The following is a 25,569-nucleotide window of genomic DNA, read 5'->3' on the forward strand; positions in this document are numbered from 1 at the left end:
TGCAACCCTGCCTGAGCTTAGCTGGCTCATGTTTGAGCTATCATCTCACAGAAGGCAGCAGCCCCACTGAGCACCTCTCAATAATTGTGGGGTGACCAGGCTGGAGGGATGGGCCCTGCTGCCCTCTGAAGAAGGAGGAGCTGGTTTGGGGCTGCTGGATAACTCCTCGCACTCTGGGCTCGGCTCTGGACAGGTTGCACCTCCCTGGAGGCAGGTCGTAGGCAGCACGTGGAAATGAATATTTGCTTGCGGTCTATAAAACACACGATAGAAGTTACTCTCCACATCCAGGCAATTAAAATGTCTGTGTAGAAAAAGAGTCTAAAAATAATAATGAAATTAATGAGATTTCAGATGCCTTTGCAAACTGGCCTAGGTTTTGTAAGTTCAAAGATACGTTGTGCTGCACCCACTGTGAATTGAGGATCTTCTTCCCCCAAGTGCTTCAGGCTGTAATGAAGGTTGAGCATCCCTGATCAGGCAGCCTGCATGGGGTATGTCTCATCCCGAGGGAAACAGGCATCAGTCAAAATGCAGTCCAGAAGGGACCACAGCAAATTTGCAAAACATTCTACTTGACGCCTTCTGGAAGGAATTCAGAGAAGAGCAACTAAAATGATTAAGGTTCTGCAGGGAATGTATTGTAAGAAAAGATTAGGAAAAAGAAAAGCTAAATATATAAAATGCAGCTAGACCAGAGTGAAAGGGAAGTGATCCTCAGCAGTGCACATTTAGAAGAGTCAAACAATGGTGAAGTAAAAAGACTGTTTAGGATGCTGGAAGGAGAACATGGGGTGTATAGAATCAATTAAGCAATCAAAAGCCTGTGGGCTGCATAGCTCGATCCCTTTTCCAAAGGGAAGAGGCAAGAGGAGCATTGAAGACTCTCTGAAATGGATGCCTCAGCCTTTGGAAACTTTTGAGCTGGGTAGAGGGGGCAGGCGATGCGTGCTTGCCCTGTGGCATGTGGGTGGAGATGTCCTCACAGAGATCCTTGTGTGGTGGGATGAGGGTATGGAAACCTACTGGCCTTTTTGGGCTTCTCTTTTCTGCTTAGAAAGTGTGGAGAGGCGGCTGGGCATCCCCCCACACCGGACCGCTTTCTCCCTTCCCTGCTGCTGTGCCGGTGTGTAAAATAGCAACCTGGAAAGCGTGATAGGGACGACTGGCTGCAGTCTCCCTGCCTTGGCTGATTAATTAACTCTTCAGATTAATTTCCTTTCTGATTACCACTTGATTAATTCCTCCTAACTCTGTGAGACCTCCTCACCACTTAATCCTCTTTATAAGCCCTCAGAGTGCAATGCTTGAAGTAAACATCAGCCAAAAAAAAAAAAAAAAGCAAACACTCTGAAATGCAAACACAACAACACGGCTGGGGGGACCCCTCCTGCGCTGGGACCTGGCACCCATGGGGCTGCCCCATGGCACCCTGCCCAGAGGGCTCCTCCAAGCTCCCCTCTCCTCCTCGCACCAAACGCCGCCTTTCATATTGGTTCTCCAGCGTGTCTGTAGCAAATTGCACAATTTCACTTGTTGAGCCTGATAATTAGTGACAATATCCCGGTAATTTGCAGAGGGGACAAGAGGAGAGAGCTGTGCTCAGCTGCATTCAGCAGCATGGGAGGAGTTTGGGTTTTTTTCTCATCGCTTTGTTAAAGGGAGTGTCTGAACTCATAAAGCAGCTTTTGATGTATGCGTGAGCGCAAGATGCTGATGGCATGGCAGGCTCGTGCTGCCTCACCGCTCCAGACCTGTGCCCAGTGCTGTGGGGCAGGTCTGAGAAGCCTGGGGACAGCAGGAGCCACCAGCTCAGAGGAGAGGGACAGTGGAGGAGCGAGTGGGGGATGCCAATTTGCGGATGGCCGGTGATGAAGGTGACGGGGTTGGAGTGAGCGGGGTGATCAGACTGAGCCTTGTCTCGAGTCCAAAAAAAATCTGCATGCAGAAGGCAGCAATCCTTATCCCACTGGGTTTTTTTTTAATTTCATTTTAATTTCTTTTTTTATTCCTGGGCATCCATTCCTAAAAGCCTCTAGATGCTTTAATAAAATATAAGTAAAAACATAACTTATGATGAGAAAAGAAATGCATCCAGATGAATCCCCAAACAGGAATGAAAGCTTTCCCCTGTCTTTCCTACACTGAATAACCCAATGCGTACCCCCGGGAAATGTAACGTTTAAAGAGCAACAACGCTTTCTTGGCTATTGTTTTTGAGAAATGTTTTGCGGTTGGAAACAAAGCTCTAGTATGCACCAGCTAAGTCCTAGTGAATTTGTTTTTCTTGTGACCTCAGTTACAATGGACACAGCAAGAATATTTGGCACCCAAGAGCCAAGCTCACTTTTTGTTTCGGGGCTGTACAGTGTGTGTCACGCATAAACGTGACCTAAACTAATGAATTTGGCTGAGTTCGACCTGCTGAGCGGAAGAAAATAAGAAAGATGGTGTGTGGCTAGAGGCACGGGCAATGATTTATTTCTGTGTTGATGGACAACACAAGCAGCTCTTGGAGGTTTGTCGGAGCTGATGCTGTTCCCAGCCTGCAGCCTTTGCCGTGATAGCCTTATGCAGCTCTGCCCTGTGCTCCCCTGGTGTAACGCTACGGTTGTGATGTTTGAATCGGGTTTTAGATCTGCTGAAACCAAATGACTCTGATAAAGGAGACTGAATTGCACACCGAGAATATGCTGTTCTCGTATACGTGGTATTAAACGCAACCCTCCATGATTACCAAGGTACAGCGCGCAGACTGGGGCAGGCTGCAGCCAGCAATCTTTGGCCATGAACTCACTTGGGCCTGAGCTTGTTTTTCTCTATGTCACGGCCTCTAAAAAATACTCCTTTTGGCTGTGCAAGCTGTGTTCTAGGTGGCGTATGACAAATTACAGCTGTGCTCTGACACGTTAGCTTGGACACACAAACCAGCCTGGAGTTCCCTTTGGTCCAATATCTCAGCTCCTGAATTGCCAGGAACAGATCTTGGAATCTTTGATCTCTTTTGCTCTACCTCCTCTGTCCTTGCATCGTCTGCATTTCCTCGGCTGCAAAAAAGTCAATATGAAAGAGGGCAGGGAAGAAAAATAAAAAAAAAGAATTTATTTTTGTAGTGGTGAAGGGAGCATACCAGCAGCAGTAACAGCATTGCATCAAAAAGTTGTGCACCATGTCTCTGGAGGAGAGATGTTCCCAATTGCATGAGGTATGGGGACTGTTTTCTCCCTAAGCCCATGGTGTCCGCTGCCTGTCGGACTGGGAGGGGAGACATTTGTGGGGCAGCTGTATGGGTACAGGTCAATGTAGGATTGCAGGTTGTGCTTGTGGACATGCCACTGTTGAGAACGTAGGGAGCCTTTTCCGAACGCATTTGGCATCACCGTGGCAGACATGATAGGTCACATCCTGAGTCCAGAGCGGATTGCTGAGCCCTTTGGAGGTGCAGCACCTCTGTCATGGTCAGAGTCTCCCAGGACAGGGCCGGATCCGTGAGGCTGGTGGGGAAGTGATGCTGTGTCTGTCATTCCTGGAGCGTGACGGAGTGCCTCTGGGGTCACACCTTTGGACTTTGTCCTGTGGCTCGTTCTGGGCTTGGCACACATGTGCAGGCGTTACTGCGTGAGGAGCTTAGCTGGGTTTCAGGCTGCTTTAGAGGGAGCCTGTCCTAAATCACGGCAAGTGTGAAGCCTGGAGGAGGGCAGCTAATGGTGGAAAGTTCCCCAGGAGTTTGGACTGAGGGTGTTGTCTGGATCAGAGGAAATTAATTTCTGAAAAGGGGAAAAAGGAAAAACTTGGATATTCTGACTATATCCTGAAAATCTAGCCAGAAGCAGCTGGGAAGGGCTTGGTGGAGCAGCGCTGGCACACTTTTTGATTTCCTACACACTTTTTGGAGAGCAAGAGAGAGATATGAAAGGCAGATTTGCAAGGAAGGTGGTAAGTCTGGGGGAGAGGGGAGAAATAACAGACCAAAAAGGATGGATGGATTTCCAGCTCATGCAGAGGATCTAAATATGCACATAAATTATTTGGAGGGATGAAACTGTGGTTTTAAAAAGACATTGCTGCCAAAATTCCCAGAAAAGGTGCCTCAGTGCCCAAGGAAATTTCTCATTTTGTAAGGTGACCAGAAGGCGAATGCACAATTCTTTGGGTACCACATTGCACCAGAGCCTCCCGTGTGCCCCCCTCCCTCCATCCCTAACCCTCAGGTGACTTCAACTCTGTGAAGATGACTTAGCACATGAAGGATGTGGTAGGATTGGATCTAATCAGGTCATTACTGCAGCAGCAAAGGAAAATAATTTTCCATCCATGAGCCACCACCTCTTCCAACATCTTTATTTATTTCTAAATAATTTTTCTTTTTTTTTTCTCCTATGTGGTCAAAAATGAAACCACTCTGTGTAAAAGGTAGGAGAAGCTAGCTAGGCTTAGACAGCGTGGAAAATGCTCTTTTCTTCAGGATTAAACCCGAGTAAAGACCCCAGATGTTTTGAAATCTAATGCTGAGATAGACACATGCACAAATGTCTTTGCTGCCAACCAAATAATATTCCCCTACATCCAGAAACCAGCTACCTGACTTGTTCGTCTGGTTAGCACAGCGAGCTCTTGTGGCCAAAGGCTACAGAACGGAAGGGGTGGGAAGAAGTAAATGTATCTAAAAAACCCCCAAACATATCAAAACCCACCACTGTCGCAGCTGTAGCAGTGCGTGGCGGCTGGCTGGCTTAAGACACAGGTAATAGCTTTCTGTATTGCACATTTAGCACCTGGTCTAGCGCTGGGTATCAGCTGGTGGTTCGCAGCACTCTGGATGTCTCGGTCCCCAGATATCAGCTCTTCGAGGGATGCGGGGTGGTTTTGTTTTGCTCTCTCTTGCCTCTGACTTTGCAAGTAATCTCCGGGTGGTTTTATCAGCTACCTTGGAAACCATTTCAGCTACAATATCCTGCTTTCCATAAACAGAAACTAAAAGCTGCATGTATGGCTAAGTAACAATGTATGGTGTCATTCGTAGTCTTGACAAAATGGTTGAACCATGATACATGCAGCCTTTTAGCAGACAGTGGGGTGCTGCTATTGCTAATTTTTTGGGAAAACCTGTCATTTCCCATCTATATTCAGAAAAGAAAGTTTGCATGTGACGTTGGAGAAACTCTAGAACTGTGAATGCTTGGCAGAACTTTTTTTTTTAGGAGTCCACAGATGGAAAAGAGCTCCAACCTATCTGCTGGTACGCAGCTACGTGTGAATGGGAAAACCGCAGTTGCATGAACCATCTGCAGCAGCAAGTTTTTGATGCAGACTGATTTAACATACCTACTCTTAATAGCTTTACCTAGATGGCTTGCGATGCAGTTTTTGGGGTGGAAATTGTAGTCTTTTATGCAGAAGTCTTGCTCTGCTGCAGGTGAGCTCCCAGGCTGTGGGTCAGTCCTGGACCATAGAGCTGTCTCAGCAGCATCACCATTCCCCACTTGAAATGCTAAATTATTCTTCTCCTCTGTTGTGTGATTGTTTTATGTGCTTTTCTCAGCAAAATCAATCAAGAATTGATAATTTATAAGCTCTTGTTTGCTTTTTTTCACTCTTCAAGGGGAAAAAAAGAGAAGGATAAAGCAGAAGACAATGCCACAGAGTAAAGGAGCGGGGGGGATGCAGAGCTGAGCACCACCTCCCTTGTCTATGGGGTCTGAGGGTGCTCAGTGCTTGTGCTGGTCAGGGTGCTGGTCTCTGCTGCTGCCTCTGTACGGGTCTGCCCTTGCTGCCCGCTCTAGGAGTGAGGAAATGAGCTGTGAGAAAAAACAGGGGCTCAACCTTGGGAGGTACCAGGCATGGTCATCCCCAGCAAAGTCATCTGAGTGTGAGCGAGAACAGAGCGTTGCCAGATTTGTGTGTTTCTGCGTGTAGAGTGCTGCGGAAAGAGGGAGATTCAACTAGGCAGGTAGAAGGAGAAAGCTGGGTCAGCTGCCATCCCAGCTTATGCCGAAAAAGAAATACCCTGTGGCAGCATATTCCACACTTCTAAGCTTGAACCCTGCCTGCATGCCTGCTGTCACGCGCACCCCACGCACGCAAGGATGTGTCCTCCTGCCTACCCACCTTCCCCCAGCTGCTGCCGCCCTGTGGGCACACATCCCATCTCCATCCCACCTCGCCACCTCCACGCGATCCTCCCTGAATTGCAGCGAGGACTTGGGAGGAAGGAGCCATGTCCCCCGGGAACTGCCCTACTTTGGGAAGTTTTTTTGGGAGGGAAAAAAAAAGCGCTATTGTCTTAGAGACAAATATTGTAGCTTTATAGAAAGATAAATAGAATAAGGAGATACTGCTTAGATAAGTGCTGTGGATAAATGCTTAAGATACTGTAAATAACCTAGACAGATGGATGCACAACTAGTCTGTAGACATGGGCGATATCAGGATGCTCTTGTAGAATAGGAGAGGGGCACAATAGTTATTGCCCTGTTCCTGCTCTGAATGGTTTGCCCCTTTCACTGATGCTCCTGCCAGAGCAGTCATTTACATGGTGAGCTGCTGCTTTTTCTCAGGAAGGCTTGTAGTCTCCATACTCTGTAGCTTTCCAAGCATTGCATCTCCAAGTTGGAGAGCAGCCTTGGAAGAGAGAGCTTAATAAATCCGGGAAAATCCATTTATGAAAATAAACCGACTCAGACCTGCCTCCAGTTCTGTTCATGTGGGTTCCTGATCCAGCAGGACGAGGGTGGCTGAGCTGTGGGAAAACCAGCCTCGGCGGCTGCCTGCACCCCTCCAGTGCTCGGGTACCTGCTGGGAGTGGTGGCATCTGTGGTGCTGCCTCCTCTGCCTAGCAGGGTTTCATCCTTTAGCAGATGGTCTAGAAATGCAAACCAAAGTCTCAGAGTGGACTGTTGACATCCTTCCTTTGTAGGCTGTTCAGCATTTGATTCAAATAGTCTATATTTGTCCCAGGTGTTTCAAACCATGCTTTGGAGAATTTGGCTGGAAAGGTTCAGAGAACTGGCTGGCTCTCAAAGCTTTCCTGTTACAGATACTCCTGCCTCAGTTCTCAGCTCTTATGCTTCTACTCATGACCTGAAGCAGAAGCGCAGTAGCTGCTTAAATGGAAGGACGTGAGATTTTTGCGGTTTCCTAGAAAGACTTGGGTATTCAGCTTGGCTCTAGAAATGGCAAAAGTTGGTGTGGGTGATGTTTCTTCGGAGCAGTTCTGTCTTCTCCTTCCTGGCAGATGACTTTTTACTTAATCTGCCCTGGCTTCCTGGTATAACCAACACTAGTCTCTCTCACTTGACTCATTTTCTTGGGAAATAGGTGTCACTAGATGGGTCAATAGCTGATATGGTTTAAAGTGTAGCCGATGGTGGGTCAAGTGACTCTGAAAGTTTCTCTTAACCTCTTTATTATTTTTCTGGCTGCAATCTAGCCAAGGATATAGCTCAGCAAATTAATTTATTATGTAACAGTCTCTTCTTGTGCAAGAAACTTTCCATTCTCACCCACTGGTACCCACTTTAAAGGAAAGCTAGCAAGATGTAGTTACCACTTTACCAACCACCTGCTTGTTAGCAGAGAAGGGCCAAGACTTGACCATGCTACTGAAAACAGACTCTACTCCCACCTTTGTGGTGTGACCAGTTGTGAGTAAAGGGTGAAAAAAAGCCCAGATTTCCCCTTTCCAAGCCTTCCTATGACAGGCTACTGGTAAAGACGTGTTGTTTCGTAGCACTACCAGAGACTGTACTGAGAGCTCTGTTAAATATAGCAGAGCCGTGCAACGCCCCCACGTGCTGGACGTTCAGTCTGTTCCTCGCTGCGTGCCGAACGAGGAACATGGTGAAACAGCTTGTTCTTGCCACTGTTAGGCGGAAGATGCTTGCTATCTTTGTGTGTTGTCCTTGCGAGAAGTATGTTTGGGCTGGACAACGAGCATGCATCCCCTGGTGAAGATTCATCTCAGCCGTGGACAAAAATACTGGGCTGGGGGAATTATCAGAAGATGGGTTTTCTCTATAGTGCCCTCAGATCGGCACTAGCCAGCAGAAGTCCGTTTGGATCCATGTCTTGGTTTATACCTATTCTTTGGCCATTCTCATTAGAAAATATGCTTTGGAAGAACCCAGTGCTTCCAGCAACATGTCTTGAGGGTCTTCTGGTCCCCTCTTGCTGTGACTTATCTCCTCTTGTATCCAACCCTTCTCCCACCTCTCATTGTGTCGTGACTACAAATGAAACGAGCAGCTCCCTGCACTGTGCCGCTAACGGGGCTGCAGATTGATAATTCCTGGTTGCAGAAACACTTGTCACAGGCTTGACACGCTGCCCAAGGTTGCCTGATGTTGCAGGGTGGAGGTGGAGGGAGGGAGCCGGCAAGCTGCGTGCTGGCGCTTTATGGCCCTCCTGGTGGGACCGGTAAGCAGCCTGGCATAGCAACCGCTCAGGGCATTTACTAAGAGATTTATGAGTTTGTAATTTTCAGATGCCCTGAAGCAAAAGTGTCTTTAATTAAATTTTGATTCTTCTTCTCCCCCTTCCCTCCCTAGCCCCTCCCCGCTCTTGTCCCTGCCTGCGGTTTGTTTACTGAGACCCAGGAAAGATTTTGGAGAACAGGTAGGAGTCTCTGAGTGTAGCCAGGAGGAGCAGAGGATTGCAAAGCAAACAAGCAGATGGCCAATATGATAAAGCAGCCCCCGGCCAGCTCTGCCAACCTCAGAGAGGGCTCTGTGATGCAGTTCAAGGGTCCCACAGTAAGAGCTTCCTGCATCCCTCTGCTCCGGGCATGGATTTGGCAAGGTGTCTGAGAGACTGATGGCCAAGTCGTGTTCCTGTGCTCTCATTTGCCTGGTGCTTGGATCCTGGCATTGTTTAGGGCTACGTGGAGAGTGGGGGTATTGGGGATGAGACGGCCTTATTTATCCTCTGCGTTGCTCTGCTGGGGCTGACATGCATGTGTGGCCATCCTTCTCTGAGTGGTGGTCCCCTCTAGAGGGGGAGCACAAAACCAAAGGAAAACAGGCAGCCCATATATATTATTACTTTGTTTTTCTTTAAAAGGAAGTTCTAGAAGAATAAGATGAGAAATTGGCCTGGCCTTTGTGGTATATCGTCAAGGGAGCAGGGATGGGTCCCCCAGGAGATGCTGCCGTGGCATCGCCTAGGACTTCCCCCATCGCCAGTCTTATTTATGATCCCTCCCCAGCTACTGAGTCGGAGGCAGCGTCCCTACCCAGCCAAGCGATGTCAGCCCTGTGAATAGATTTCTATCAACCCACTCAGCCCTAAAGAGCTGCAGTTAAAAGGCTCTGGAGACGTAATCTTGTTTGCGTAACAGCAGTGATGATTTCCTTGAGAGGTAGGATGAAAGGTGGCTCCGTTCCACTACTTCTGCAGAGACTTGATAGCCGCTTCTAGAAAGCGGCTTGGTTGTGGTCCAGGTGCCTCTGCCACCACAGCTCTCCCTGCCTCATGCTGCTTTCTGGTCGCATGCTTGTGCTGCCTGCAGACTTGAGCCATGGTCCGTAGGGGGCTGCCAGCCTGATGGGTGCCTCCAGGCAGGTGAATTTGGGAGTGGGTTTGGCAGGGACTGCTGCAGGATGCTCTGGCAGTCTGAAGTGGCCTTTGTGCAAGGGGCATTTGGCCTGATGCTCAGCAGACATGTGCTACTCCCAACTAGAAGCCACTGGTCTTGTGTGAGCTCCCTTTTTTTTTCCTTTTTTTTTTTCCCCTTGTCACCATGCTGTGGGTGAGGATGCTCTTTATCCCACTCACTCCTTCCTGCTCCCTCGACGGTGCAGATGGAGAAGTCACTCGACCTCCATGTGTCTTCAGGTCTGACTTCCCAGTGTGGATGTGGTGTTGTGTCTCTTGCCATGAGCTACAGAGCCGTCAAGCAGGGGATGTGTTTTGGGGCATGGGGTCTGAGGCAGGGAAGCAGCACTTAGTCACGGAGGTAAATGCCGAACGCCCCGTCTTCCTCTGCCCTCGTGGCTCACAGGCTAACATGAGGCAGCTTCCCTCCCACCTGCCTTCGGGATGTTGAAGAAGTAGCTTGGGGGTAGGATGTGGAATATATGTAGGGAGACAGGGATTTGGCTGATGATGACTCTTTCACTCTCATGCTTCAAAAGCTGGTGACTGAGGTTGCAAGCACCAGCAGAATCAAAGAGGTACTCTGAAGATCCTGCCTAATGTCCCTTCATATTGTCAGGCCAGCTTGTGCCAGCCATGCCCGGGGTGATTGTTGTGATGCCCAATTTCTTGCATCCTTTCAAGAGTCCTTTTTAGTAGGGTTTTCTCCTTCTTCATGTCTCTCTCCTGGCTATAGAAAGATGTTTGTTTTGATTCTACTGCCTCCAGGGCTGGCAGCGTGTTCAGGTGCCTCTGGTCTCACGTGGAGCTTCATATGACTTGTCCCCATTCCCCGACCACCCACTGCAGCATGTCCATCTGGTTAACTCCCACCCTTCGTTTCTTTTCTGAAGCTGCTCTGTTTCACTGGTGTCTTCCAGCCAGAGGCCAGCGCCCCAGTTAGCTCCTGATATTGTAAAGGACCAAGGTGGATCTGGGGGCGATTCCCCTGGGGGAGCTGGGAGATGAGATGTGCCCTGCCCCATCTTCTATGCTTGGTTGGGCACTAGCTGCTTGTTTCTCCACCAGAATCAGTAGGTGCTGCATTTCTGCAGACCAGCCTGCTTGCTTTAATTGATGATTTACACTCTTGCTGCATAAAAACTCTCGTCTGGAAAAGAGTTAGCGTTGGGCTGACAGGGTGGCAAGAGGCCGAGCGTTTCTAGCTGGGCACTGGAGGACTTGGAGAGCGGGAAGGTGCTGGGAGGTGTGAAGCGAGCTCTTTGCAAGGGCTGTGGCAGAGCCCCCACCCTGGGGCTGCCAACCCAGCGACGCAGAGACAGGCGACGCATTTGCTAGCGCCTGTATTGAAATGCAAGTGGTGTTCCTCGCTGACCTCTGATGGGAGCCACGTCTCTGCCTGTAGCTCAGCGGTGAGGAGGGGAGCGTGCTACGCTGTTTAGAAAGGGAAATTTCCCTAGGCCTTGGAGGAATTAATCATTTTATATGCTGGACTCTTGCCTTCTGACTGATCTATCTGAATTACAGATTAACTGGCAGCGTGGGGACAGAGGAAGCTGTTTCAATGAATACCTCTCTAATTTATTAAAGGGGTTGTTTGGGCTGGTGGATCAGCAATGCAGCAAGTTCTCCAAGTGAGGAGTTGTTTTCTGTCCCCCTCCACATCTCCTAGCCTTTTATCCCATGCTTGTTTTACCTCCCTGTTCACAGGACCCCTCTCAAACTTGATGAGGGTCCCAGCAGGGCAGGTGGAAAGCCCAAACCAGCAATACTCGTTGCAAATGAGCTGTCAGTTCCCAGAAAGCTGTAATTTCGGAGCCTTTCTCTAGGGGCTGCTTCTGTGACTTTTAAGCAAAACCAGCACCTTTATGAACAAGGACTATAAATTTTGGAGTAAGGTATGACACCGGTGTATTGATGTTGCAGTTGGTATTAATTGACCCAAAAAGCATCAGTCACTTTTCCAATCAGTTCTGCCTTGAAAATGTCAAAGGGTTCCCCCCTACCCTGTAAGTCTACAATAGGCTCTTGAAAACTTGCAAAACCTCATTTCTTTAATGATTTTCCCTTTTGCAAATGTCGATCCCTGGCATGCAGCAAAGCTCGACACCACCAGTGCTGTTATTAATGTGAGCATCATGGGCTGGGGAGCAATGAGGGCTGCCCAAACCCCGGCCCCGTTTCCTATCCCAATTGCTCAGCATGAAGGGAAAAAGGATTTGTTTGTTTGTTTGCGGATATTTCTGACATGGGCTTCATATTGCAGAAGAGTCTCATAATATTGCAGGAGCAGATTCAGGATTTAAATCATTATACAAGTTAAATACATTTTGATTCTGTAAGCAACACACTATTTATCCTGGGATAGAATAAATCTGAGAGACTGATATCACTGCTGGAGATCATCTCAAGGAGGGCTGTGAAGGAAGAAAAAAACCAAACAAACCTGACTTTGAGAGGCAGAAGTTTTAAAATTTCGTCACCCTTATGCATGAACTAAGCCAAACTATGGTTGCAAGGATTTTGTATTATTTTTTGACCATGTAAGGATTTATCTTTTGGCCTGAACATAAGCATCACTGGTGTGATTTTAAGTTTGGGTCTCCAAATTCACGCCCTGAGCAAACGCAGTTGCTTGCTTGCTGGCAGGGACTGGGCATGCAGGGCGTCTGCTGGAAGTGAACCCAGTCCCTTGACATCTGCAGCCTTGACGGCTGCTTGGTGTTTTCATAAAAATTCCATTTAAAAACAAAAAGGTCAAAAGTTGACCAAAAAAGCAACAACTGAAAACTGTTTTTTGTTTGAAAAATTACAAGCCCTATTAATTACTGCATGAGAACCAGATGGTGGTACTGACCAGTTTAGTTTCATGGTCCAAGCGGGATCTTGAAAAAAACCCAAGAAGAAAAACGCAGAGCAAAGACAAACCACGTGTCGTGCCAGGTACTTTACATTTTAAGTGCTCCTTCCATTTGAAATCTCTGAGCAATGCAGAGCAGGGTATTTTTTTTTTTAACATGTGATTATTCTTTTTTTTTTTATCTTGACAGAATATTAAACCAAAATAAGGAGGCCTGAAAATTAATGTCCTGTAATGACAGCAAAATCCCTTGGTGTCTTGGAAGTCTCATAAATTGGATATTTGGAGAGGGGATGCACAGCTCCCTGGGCTCGGAGAGGCTCCGGTTACTGCTGGAGAAAATAAACCTTCTCGGCGCAGGGGCGGCCGGGCTCCGGGGAGAAGGCGCTGGTGTCAGCACGAAGTGATGTGGCTGGAAGATAGCCTCGTCAGGCTAATTGATCTGGAGCCTTTGCCTTTCCTGCCAGGGCTGCCTGTCTCCTTACCCATAATCCCCACCCCTTTGATGGCCCGTCAGGAATATAGGACTTGGCCCAGTTTTACGTCCATCCAATAACATTATGAAATTGATAGTGACACTTCCATTGGCACTAATTTCAGTAAGAGATTGGAGCCAGAGGACAAGCAGTTTGCTTTCATGGCGGCTAAGCTTTCCAAGTAGATCAAGATGACCCAAGACTGATCTTGCAGCGGCCAAGGCGTGGGAAGGGGAGCAGTGGGAGGGCGGCGGAGGCGGCTGGTGGACCCGGTCAAGGAACTAATGAGAAACATGCCCAACGCTTGCCCTCAGTGTGTGATGGTCCTGACTGGTGGGATGTGTGTGCTGCTGCCCTGGCTTGTGCTGCAGAACTGCAGCTGGCAGGGCTTTCTCTCTATGGATGGTGTTTATTAAGCAGCGTTGGGTACCAGTCTCAGCAAAGGTCAGGAAAACCCGCGGGCAGCCTTAATGCACACTGTGTGTGTGTTTCTTGCTGGATAAATTGAAGATAAGACTGAGGTGTAGCTTAAACCACCTCTGCTTTCTTCTCCACCCTTCAGGTGTTCAGCCAAGGTCTGGTTTGAGGTGGGGGAGAGCATTGCCTCAGTGCTGAGCTGGAGTTTGCAGAAGATGGCCACTTGATGCCTCGCCAGGAAGCCCTTTCTCCAGCCTCACGCTGCGTTCGCACATTCACCCGAGCAAGGGCTCAGGGAAAATGTTTATCAGTTTGTCACAGTCTCACTCTGCAGTGGCTGGGGGCCAGGAGAGAGAATAAAAGCCTTGGGTTGATGATAAATTGGAAATGCAGAAAGGAAAAGCTGAGCAGGCAGCTCTGCCCCAGGCTTGGGTGTCTGCATGCTGTCACTTGGCCCCTGGGTTGCTGGATGCTCACGAGGAGGTGAAATGCCATCAGGGCCACCGTGTACGAGCCCCTGGGTGACTAGAGACGTGGGGTCCTGAGAGTGTGAGGAAAGCATATGCTGTTGCTGCCTTGCCCGTGTCCCCGTGTCGGTGGGACTGTCCTCCTCAGTGTGCTCGGCAGTAGATCTGAGCGTGCCTGGATGCCCATCAACCCTGAGCAAGCCGCCATCCACTCAGGAAGGCGCGTGGGTGAGCATCTCCCTTTTAGCAAGTGCTACCGTGACCCAGGGCATGACTGCAGATCCCAAAGCTTTCCCTGGAAAGGCCGGGAGCAAGGAAGCGGCTGCACGCCTGCACGTTGGGAGGTGCGAAGGTGCCGGGGCCTCCTGTAGACAAGCTGTAGGAAACGCCGCAGTATATAAAGCGCTTCTTGTGAACAGAAGAGATTAGAAAGCTGATATGATGTTATTCCGATTGATTTTGCTGTTGTATTTATACCTGGAGGTAAAGAGCAGACATACTGGAAATCAATCGGCCCCGTGCTCTTCCCCACTCCCTCTGCAGTGCCGTTTGAATGAAATACTTACATCATTTTTATGGTGTGTCCGTGATAGGGATGAGTGAGCCAAGAGATTAATAGGCGCTGCTGAGGCCTTTACCCAGCTGCTGCCCAGCTCTCACCTCGTAAAGCCTGCACTGCTCCAGAGCTCAAGGTGCCCCTGAGGTGACAACTTGGTGACCTTGCCTGGAAAAAAACAACAGGTGAATCTCTACTCAAGAGGTGGAAAGGGGAAAAAATGTAAACAGCAATAAGTGGAGGATTTGGGACAGGCAGGATGGTGCCCAGCTCTGGAGCTGGGGGCTGGGTGCAGTGTGATGATGGAGACCTAGGGGAAGAAAATGAGGTGTTGGCTTTAAATAGAACTGATCCCATAAAGAGAGATGGAAATGATGGCCTTGTGCATGGGACGTAAGGCAACAGGGACCTCGTTTTGATGTCTCCTTGCACATCTGGTACCCAACAGGCCCCCAAATGCCCCACCAGCCCTTTCTGAGCCTTGACCTTGGGGCTGGGGCAGGAGGGCTGCAGCGGGGCCACGCGGGGAGTTCGGCGGTGCATAGATGCCACATCCAACTGTGTGTTTCTCTGGGAGCTGCTGGCACCAGCTCTGCCATGCCAAGATGCTATCTCAGGAGGTTTCTCTGCAAGGATGGATGTGTTGGACTCCGGCTGGGTCTTCACATCCCATGGGGAGCATGCACGCCCAGCAGTGGGAAAAGTTGGCTTGTGACCAGCAAGTGGGGGAAGCCAGGTGGGGGGAACGGTGGAAGGTGACTGGGTTTAGTCTGAATGCCAGCACTGGCATTGCCAGACAAAATACTGTCTTCTTCCCTGCAGTGACAGTCAAATAAAACACAGTTTTCTTCCTCTCCTGTTGTCTGTACTACTAACTAGTTGTTTCACCTGAGCTCAGCAGTGAAAACCTTTCATGTTGGCAAACGAAGCAGCTTCACAGTATCCATCCCCTGTTATGTAGGAAAAGGTGTTGGCTTGTCAATACTTAAAGAGTCAGTAGGTACTTGCGTTGCAGGATCTAAAATATTTTCCTGGTTACCCCCGTGCCCTGTTTGCAGTCTCTTTTTTGGTAATACGCTTTCTGAGTTGAAGAAGTGTGGTACCACTGGGCCAGGAGCTTTAAGCCTAGATGTAAAAATTCTTGCTTTGCTTTCCTGTGGGTGCTGGCTGGCTTTGCTGTCACGCATGGCCCTGGCTTGTCAGATCCCTCCCTTTTTAATTATCAGATTGTCTCATCGTTTTTACTGTAAGCATTTTCTGTTGCTTGTTCTGTTGGATTTATGCATTTGTGCTGTCATATGCATTGACTTTACATTTTATATGATTTGATCTTAATGTTTCCATTTCAGAGTGTGAGTGCTTATAGGATTCATGTCTAAGTCCAATAAATAAACTGGGGGAAGGAAAGGACACGGAAGGAGTGGGAAAGGTTTGGGGATCCTCTACCCCCAGTGCATCCCCTTTTGCAGCTAGAGCTGCCTTCTGCCCCTGCAAACACCTGAAAAAATCAGAGAGAGAAGGAAATCTCAATACGTGAAGAGGGAAAGGGGCTTTTATAAATGGCAGTATTTCGGCAGACTGTTTCATCAGGAAAGAAAGTGCTTTGAGGATTGTCTATGTAGGGATCGCCCACTGACATAGGATCTGACTGCCCTTTTTTATACGATAACGCATCTGCAATTTATTAGAGGGTAGAAGGTGGCAGCAGGGTGGGGGAAGAGCCATGTGTCCAACCGCAGTGGTGGTGGGTGCAGGTGCACCTGGGCCTGTCTCGCTCCCTTTCACCCTGAAGTTCACTGGGATCTTCACCTCCTCAAGATGGTCAGGGCCCTGAACCCATCATCTCCTTCAGGAGAGGGGAAAATGGATTGCTGCTTGGCCGTTTTCTCCTTCCTGCCTTTGCTGCTGGAGGGGCTGGAAGCTGAGGATTTGGAGTTTAGACCCCTTTGGGAGCTCAAATGTATGTTCTCAGAGTCTTCATCTGCCTGCAAAGCTCAAGGATATGACTTTTTATACGTGCTGTTTCCCCAAAAAGCTGATGGGAGAGTCTGCACCCCATGAGCCATGGCAGTGCACCTTTGCACGCTGCGGCTGATCATGGTGTCGTTCAAGCAAGAGCCATGCTGCACAGGCCACCCTCTCCAGTGATGCCCTCCAGCTCCTGTGGCGTGTTGCAGGGGCTGTGCAGGGATGCGAGGATATCCTGGAGTGAATTTGGGGCAGGGAGACAGAATCGAGCTGTATGGGTCAGGGAAAAGCCACTTGGACCTGGTTGAGGAGCTGGAATTAGGGAGGTCTCCAGTTAAAGCCCAGCATTTTGTACAAGTGAGGGGTCTGCTGTGGCTCGGGGAAGAGATCCTACGTGATGGACTATCCTGCGGTTGGGACTGGCGATCCCGAGGATGAGGAGAAGCGACTGCTTCCCGCTGCAGGAGGGCAGGGGATGGGCTGGAGCCCACGGCAGTCTGGCTCCAAGCAGGTCCCACGCAGGCACCAAGCGCTGACTTGGCCCCGTGCCCTCATCTGCCAATAAAAATTAAGAAATTGATTTCCTTTTGTTTGCATGACAGGACGAGGCTCTCTTTATGAGACAGTAAATGCAATCTTACTCTGAGCACGGCTAGATTTTTAATTGTATTTGTTGTGCTTTCGCTTATTGTTTTATGAGTTTCAGTTCCCTTCCTTGCTAGTGCAGAGATCAGCCCTGGGGGATGGTTTGATGTCAGCTCCAGCAAAAGGTTGGAATTTTTTTTTTAAACATTTTTTTTTATTTGTTTGCTTTCCTGATAAGCTGAAGTTTGGGGTTAGTTTTCTATTTGTGTTAAAAATAAATGTGTATGTGTCTATGTATAGCTCCGAGTTGCAATGCTAGGCTGAGAGATCCTGCCTTGGAATTATCTGCTTGCCAGTCGGTGATATGGCCCTTTGAAGAGCAGCATTTAAGATTAAGATCAGGGAAATATGGAAGTGCCAACAGAGGTTTGAAGTCAGAGGAGGGGGATTTTATATATAATATATATTGGAGTTTAATGAGGTCTGCTTCAGCGCTTGCCATACAATGCATGGTGACCCACTTTACTAGGAGAGCATTTTTTTTTTCTAGTTATGGGTCATATACAGTTCCTAATTAAGTAGGTTAATTATATGGCTCCTTTATATTACCCAGGCAAATGTGGATGGCACAGTTTGCTCTTGCAGCGATCATTTTTGATCAAAAATGATGTTCCAAGCGACAGCTCCTGGAGGCATGGGTGGCGGGGAGGGGGATTGTCCTGCAGCCCTGAGCACTCTCCTCCTCGCTCTCTGCTTCAGCGAACTCTGTTTCTGTCCTGAGCACGTGGCCTGGGACATGGATGGAATTGTCCTTTCTGAAACCACGTGGAGAGATCACAGCCCCGTCCCGGTCCAGCGCTGCACCCGTGGTGCCTCGGAGGCAGCCCAAACCTGGTCTGCAGTGCTGGTGAGGTCCCTGCTTGGAGTTTCTTTGGAAGCATCAGAAAGGGAAGAGTGCTCCTTGCTGAGGGCTCTTTGGTTGCAGGTGAAAAGTCCTGCAGCCTGGGAGGGCTCTGAGCAGCATAACTGTCCTTGAAAGAAGTTTCTTTAACCTTTCCCTTGCCAATCTGGCAGTGGCTGAGCCCCCGCAGCATCCCTGGGTTATGTGTTCCAGCGCTCAACCATCCGTACTGCCAGGCATTAGGGAAAACATTCAAACCCTAATCTCCCTCAGTGCAATTTAAACCTATTATTTCTTGTTTTATCCCCAGTGGACATGGAGAACAGCTATTATATTTCTCTTTGCTGCAACCTTTTACATATTTGAAGGCTGTTATCACGTGTCCCTTCAGTCTTCTCCTCTCAACACAAAGCATAATTCTTTCAGTTTTCCCTTAGAGGTCATGTTTTGTACACCTTTGATCATTTTTGTTGCTTTGGAGAGGTTATTGTGATAGCAAGCTGGAGTTTTTGTTGTTTCTTCACCTGTCTGCCTTGGACATTCATTATGTTATGGATGTGTATGAAGTGACTATTATCTTATCTTCTCTAATCTGTGGTTATTTATAAAGTATCCTATATTCCTGAGCCTGTGTTTTATCAGAAAGTATAGCTCTTAGCCTTGATAAATAATTTACCGTTATGATGTGATCATGCAAACAGGGGCTCCCTAAGATATTTATTATTATTTGCTTTATTTTTCTTAAGTAACAAGTTGTCCATATAACACTGTGAATGAACTAGGTGATTTTTAGACGGGGACTAGAAGGTATATCCTATTTCACAGAGCTTCCAGATAAACAAGGAGATGAAGGAAAACACCAAGACAAACTCCAGTTTAGCCACAGGAAGAGTGCTGAACAGAGAACAATAGGAGATTTTCTGAAAATCGGAGCTTTTGGGGCAATCTGGGAGAGTATTTGCTCAGTATTGGCAGAGATGATAATATCAGGATGGAGGCAAAGCAAGAAGAGCTGTAGCATTGCTGGGATGGACGGAGCATAGCCTGGCCAGGAGGCTGGGGGAGAAAAGAAGGCAGAGATGAGGCTGGGAATGGCGGTGTTTGAATGAGACATCTTTCTTGGGAAAGAAGAGTTGGCTGTAGAGGGGGTGTGGGAGGGAAGGTAGAACAGCATTGCTCCCTGACATGTTTACAAAAGCAACGTTTTCAAGCTGCCTCACTGCTCTTTGCGTAACATGAGATTCATTCAGATCCTAATTTTCTGGTCGTCATGGCTGACTCTCCCGCCGGCATCGCAAAGGGGCAGGCTGGCAGTGGCTGTGCTGCTGGGCTGGAGCAGGGGCTGACCGCCTCTTCGCCCGGGGTAGCCCTGGGGCAGCCCTGATGTCTCCCCAGCCTTTCCCTGCGGCTCTGTGGCTCCACCGCTGCTGCTGCTTCCCCAGCAGGAAAACTGCATGGGGTTAGCATGGAGAACAGCTAAACTCTCCGTCCTTGAAGGCAGTGTGGGTGCTGCTGGTTGGTGAGACATCTGCTTGGATGGAAGGAGAGTCGTTGAAAGCCTTTCAGAGTATAGATGTGACACATCTGGTGCTCAGAACATACAAAGGCTTCTTAAAGTATTAACAAATAAACTGTTTTTATAGTTAATATCCACATTATGATTGTCCATAGCGCAGTTATGTTATTCACAGAAACAGCTACTGTATCGCTGTTTAGATTTTAAATTTCAGAGGAGCTCCAAAATATTTTATATTGCATATTAAAATCACAGGATGGTATGTCAGGTGTTAGCCCAGGCTACCCTTGACTATTATTCTACAATTTTACAGTACGAAACTGGCTTCATTCTTATGTGCCTCTGCCCATGTCTCTGTCAAGTGGAAGGTAAACTTAAACCTTAAAATCTGTGGGGTTTTTTTTAAACTCCATTTTTTGCTTTAAACTTACTAGGAAAATGCACTGCTGAAGCTGTGAGAATTATTCCAAATACAGCCATTCATCAGCATTACACATCAGAAACTCAACCTCTTTACCTACTTAGCAGCAAAAAATATGTTATTGCCAAGATAGATTAAAAAAGTTGAAGTCTAGGTAGCTACTTTATTTCCAGGAGTTACTAATAGCAGTACATATTTTGAGTGTCAGAGCAATAGTCAAACCTATAAAAGTGATTGGTGACTGCTTGATATCAATGATGTTTTTGAAGTTTGTCTCAGGCTTGTGCAGCAAGTTCAGCGCTCATCTGAGTCTCAGAGGGGCAACAGAGTGGCCACGTGGATCTGGATCCAGGGAGCTGGATCTCAGCTGTGACCTGCCAGAAGAGATGGGAATCACAGAATATCTGGAGTTGGGAGGGACCCGTAAGGGTCAGTGAATGAAGGAGATAAAGAGCCATGACTGTGTTGTAGGAGTTAATGTTGTGCGGATTTCTACCCCTCTCCCCTGCCCAAGTTAATAGGGGAAACTTGGAAAAGTCATCAACTCTAAATTACGTCTTCAATCCAAATATATCCTGTTGAGGATATTGGGCTGGATGATATGTTATAGTCCATGCCAGCTCAGTGCCAAGCGTCATCAGAAATGTTTCTGAAAGCTTGAATGCTAGTGCATTGCACCCATCGGGTGTGTTCCTTAGGAGTCTTGTGAATGTGAGTTATTTTGTTTTTTTCAAGACCTGGAAATCCAGTCAGAGGCAGTAAACTGTCCCTGGATTGTTGCAAGGGTGGAATATACTGTATGTGGTGTACTGTCCCTGTGGTGTCAGGACTGCAGCTGCCTTGGCAGTTCTTGGGTTTTCCAAATTTTGCAGAAGTGGAAAGGGATTGAGATGGTGATAGAGCATCAGAGTTTGGCTCTGTGGCTTTTGAGGGTTAGTAGATATTATAAATGTCCAAGCTTAAAAGCATCGACTTGAGCTGGATGACTAGGAGGCTGAGTCCATTCACAGAACCCAATGTTTGCTGGGGAATGGGAGTGCAATTGTGGATCAGCTGAGACAGTTACCTCTTTACCCCATAGATCTTGGACAGGTTTGGGGCATGAAACTAGCTATAACACGTGTAGAAAGTCCTCCTAAGAAGCGAGCTGTAGGAAAAAACTTGTGGAGTGTAAAGGTCAGACTCTGGACCTGTTTGTTGGCAAGAAAATTGCCATCAGAACGTTGGGTGATAGATGCTGGCTGTGCTTAGTTTCACAAGTACTCGACTTTCTTGATCATGCCCTACTCGTTTAGATGTAGCCATGTCCTAACCTGCTTGTGCCAGAGAGACGCTGCCATGATCGCATTCCTTAAAAATGAGGAGGTGCTGTGCAAGCAAGGACAGCAAGGGTTATGTGCTGGCAGGGCTTTGTGAGCCCCCAAGAACTATGTCCCCAGCAGCATCTGTGCCAGCCTGGTGTACGTCCCATGGTTTGTTATGAAACCAATCGTCTTCAGCGCTAATGCTGTAGGAGATGTCCTCTTTGCTCCTTGTCACAAAGGTATGATTTCTGTTCACAAAGGAGAGGACAATGAAGACTTCCTTCATGCTGTTTGCTAGAGAGGCCTTTCACATCCCACTGTGTGATTAGGTACCTTCCTTTGAAGCAACACCTTGGCTGCCTAGGGAGAGCAATAAGCCCTCAATAGCCTCTCCCACCGCTCGACTGCAACGGAGATCTTTATGGTCTCCTTAAATTATTTATACCAGTTGATATTTTTATGACTTATTTTGTGAACTGCACCTTGAAATGCAGAGGTCTTCCCTTCCCACCGCAGCCGGGTCGGCCAGCGGCGCAGGGTACGGCCAAAGGGACATGCGCGCTGTGCAAAACCCAATCCTCCTGGTTTGCACACACAGACTTGACAACGTGAAAGAACAAAAGTCACTCAAACCGAAATTGCCTGTTTGCTTTTTGTGTTTGGAGAAATACAGCGTGCGTAGTCCCAACAGAGGCATCTTGCGGCAAGAGCTGAATTTTGCCTTTGTGTCTCAAAAGCTGGAAGTCACGCAGGCCCGGGGAGTAATGTAAAAAAAAGCAAGAACCTGCCAGAAGGAATTCACAATAAAGGGAGAGACTTTTTTTCCTTGTGACTAAAACACCTGTCACGGCTGCCAGGACTCTGCTAATTACACAATAACTTTATTATATCCCACTTGGAAGAACAAACAATACTTGAAGCTCCAAAAATGAGCCTTTCGACTAGATTAATGCAGGCGGAATGACTGCGTGGAGCCAGTGTTCGCCCTGTCCTCCTAGAAGCTCCAGAGAGTAAAATGGCTTGAAGATTCCCCTCTTTGTTGCTAGTGCTACATAATAAAGTAATTGTGCAATTAGAAGTAGATTACTGATGGGAGAGAGGCATTTTCTATACAATGTAAGTAAGAGATAGGCTTCCCTGAATAGGGTTGAAGCCTTAATGCAGAATCTCTGCTCATTTTGCTTGAGCTTCTGGTAGCCCCTGGTAGCATTCAGGCCAGGAGAAAAGGAGCATCTCTAGTTGAGTGTGGTTTTTCTTCCCATGTGAATGGATAAGGGAGATCCTCATGGAAGGCGGCAGTGTGGTCCCCACATTGCTCAGCTCCTCTGAATCCTGTGTTTATGCAGCGTGAACGGCTGCAGCATGGATTAGAGGGTTTCACCTCATGATGGAGGTGTTTGTGATGCAGGCTGGACCCCAGGACGGGTGAGAATAGATGGAAGTGGGGGGATAATGCATTAAGGCCTGATGTCCCCTGATTTTTCCAGCCTTGGCAGCTGATAGCAAACGCTGAAGTTAGAAGGTCTAAAAATAAAAAAAAGCATATGTCAAAATTGGGGTACAGCTGAATATTGTGAAATAGCTCTGTGTGGGATGCAGGCCTTGGCTCTTAGGTATGGATGTTCTTCCCTTCATCACTTTATTTTACCTACGGAACAAGCCTGCCATTGGTTAGGGCAAGATTATAGCAGTGATGCTCTTGGGTGCAGGCACTTGGGTGTAAGGAGTGATGGCTGGGGCAGGAGGCTGACAGAGCTGGAGCATGGTGGCTGGCTGGCTGGCTGCAGGAAGGAGATAAATGTGGGTGCATTTGGGCACACTGGTGTTTTGGGAACCTGCTCTGCAGAGGTAGACAAGGATGCATAAGTGGGTGCTGTGGGACTTGGGGGGAGGTACATGGACCAGCGCAGGAGGGCAGCGTTTGGCTGGGTTGCTGGTGGGTACTGAGGTGCTTGGGGAGCAGGAAGGTGTCTTGTGTCCATTGACCAAGGAGATGGGTGCTGCAAGCTCCGTGCTCATGGAACAGCAACTTCAGTGCTTTGCATGGTTGTCAGTGTGGAGGGACCACCTTGAGCTCTCCACCAGGTCCCTTCCAGCCTCGTGGGGATCCATAGCAGGCCCTGTGAACAAGCAGCAGATGGGGAATTGGGAATTAAGAAGTATTTGAGATGACAACAGATGGGAGACAAGGAAGGAGGGATGAGCTGAGTGGGATCTGGTCCAGTGCATTGTGGGTCTCTGCAGATATCAGCCCAACCAAAGGACTCCCTGTGTGTGCCTAGGTGAAACTAGAGGAGAGGAGACAAGATGGGTGACACATATTGGGAAGACAAATGGTGTGAATACAGGTTTGGGGTGCAATAGAACTTCTTTGGGGGTGATATTTCTCCAGTCTATGCTCCCTTATACATTCTGCCAAGCTCGTGATGCCTGGGTATACAGGCACCACAGCAACTGATCTATCTTGTGACAGCCCTAGGAGAGGACTTTGTGCAGGACTCACCTCTGCTGTGGTGTCACCTATAGCTACTTTAACCCTTGCAGGATTGTCAGCCTGGTACCCCAAAACCAGGAGAGAAAACTTGAGGTATCTTCCTTGCCCTGTGAGCTGCCTGGCAATGGGCCAACTGCCAGAGGTGCTAGGACAGGCATCCTGTCCAGGAGCTGGTGGTGGTCCACTGCTGACCTGCAGTGATCCATACCCGCATGGTCAGCAGGTCTGGTCTTTCCTCTGTTGTGCCTGATGGATGTGTGTGGTGTTTGCAGGTCCCGTGGCAGTGATCAGCGGAGAGGAAGATTCAGCCAGTCCCCTCCACCACATCAACCACGGTATCACAACGCCCTCATCCCTGGACGCTGGCCCGGACACGGTGGTGATCGGCATGACCCGCATTCCCGTCATCGAGAATCCCCAATACTTCCGACAAGGTCACAACTGCCACAAGCCAGACACGTGTGAGTGCCCAATCTGGCCGGAGCCCCCTGCGAGGACCAGGGGATGGGTTGGGGGGGATGGGGGAAGGAGAGCAAGGAGGAAAAGGTTAAGAGGATGAGGAATAAGAGAAGGTTTTTGAGGAAGATGGGTCTTGGTATGGTCCAGAAACCAAAGTGAATCTCAGGTCTCAGAAATCACAACATACATGTAGGTGCTTACAGAGAAGACTTTCCACCCTCACCTTCACCTTCCTTCACCCTCCCTCCACCACCCACCAGTCACCTTCCCCCCTTGCCTGAAAGTGCCATTTGAAGCTGGGCTCTGCCTTGTTGGCTCCGAGCATGATGTCCCAGGCATGAGCAGGAGCTGCCTGGGAACACGGGGATGGACGTGACTCCTGCCTGACCGGAGAAAGGACCTGCCTCCCCTTCCTCCTCCAGCAGTTTCCCAGCCATGGGGCTGCCTCCTTGGCTCCCTACCAGGGAGAAGCTCAGGACTCATGGCCATCAGTGGGGCAGATGCGTGGAGATAAAGAACAGGAGGCTTAGATGCCAGATGTCTTGTTTTCATGGGCTAAAGCTTTCATGGGTAAAGCTTTTCCATCTTCTCTGTATAAATCTGGGTTGTGAACTGGGCTTATTAGACTAGCAGGTGGTGATCAAGTGGTCCTCTCCATTTTGTGTTCCTAAATTCTGAGCGTAAAAGAAAAGCACTGGGTAAAAGGATGCTTTTCTGAGAGTCCTGCACCACTTTCCATGTAGGCAGTGAGATGCAGCCCTCCCTGACATGTGGCTCGCCACTGGTAGTTGAGCTCTCCCAGGCCTCTTATCAGCTCTGAGATGCAAGCTAAGCAATGCGGGAGGTTCAAATAACATTCCTCTCCTGCTATTACTAATCCTTTTTGTGTGTCTTGGTTCCAGATAGAACTGGAAAAATAAAAAGCTTGTAAAAAAAAGGGGGAGAAATACCCCAACTTGTGCTATCTCTGTGGTCCAGCCAGAAGCCGGGAGTGCTGCATTGAAGTCACCTCTGCTCTCCCCTTGGCTGCTGCTGACTCATGAGTGCAGGAGACATAACTCAGCCCTTGGAAACAGGGTGGAGGCCGATCTCCCAACCTGTGGGAACTCATTCAGCATTAAGCACTCGGCAGGAGCGCGCTGCACCCTGGCCACCGCTCCTCTGGTCAGGGGAAGGGGAGCCACAGCTGCTGCTCCCGTGGAGGTGTCCCTGGGGCAGACCCTGCCATGCACCCTCCTGGGTGCTGCGAGCCGGTGCCTGAGCCCTTATCACCACGCTTTGCTTACCGGAGCGATGGGGTGTACCCAATGAACGTGCCCGGCTTTCCCTTTGATTTTCATTTTAATGTGCTAAATTTGGTCTGTTCGCAGAGAGGGGAGGAGGAGGGCCGTGATTAGGCAGGAGCGGAGAAGCTGAATGTAGCGTGGTTTTACTGTGCCGTTAATTATATATTTTACATTTCTTATAGCACCTCATCTCAAAATGATTTACAAACTCTGATGGCTTGGGAGGGGGGGGGCTCCCCTGCTTTATTTTTTTTCCTTCCTCTCCTGT

At 48.6% G+C, this 25,569-nt stretch overlaps 1 protein-coding gene across 6 annotated transcripts in view; it reads left to right on the forward strand.

Annotated features, from left to right (window-relative positions):
• The window catches only part of NTRK3 (neurotrophic receptor tyrosine kinase 3), a 219,379-nt gene that overhangs the window by 94,047 nt on the left and 99,763 nt on the right, over window positions 1-25,569 (forward strand). For all 6 annotated transcript variants that reach the window (XM_054837019.1, XM_054837014.1, XM_054837016.1 and 3 more), the window contains one exon: window positions 23,829-24,017. In XM_054837019.1, the coding sequence (XP_054692994.1) occupies window positions 23,829-24,017 (189 nt within the window). The remainder of the gene's footprint in view (window positions 1-23,828; window positions 24,018-25,569) is intronic.

The sequence above is a fragment of the Grus americana genome, chromosome 10, assembly GCF_028858705.1.
Source record: "Grus americana isolate bGruAme1 chromosome 10, bGruAme1.mat, whole genome shotgun sequence".
Lineage (NCBI taxonomy): Eukaryota > Metazoa > Chordata > Aves > Gruiformes > Gruidae > Grus > Grus americana.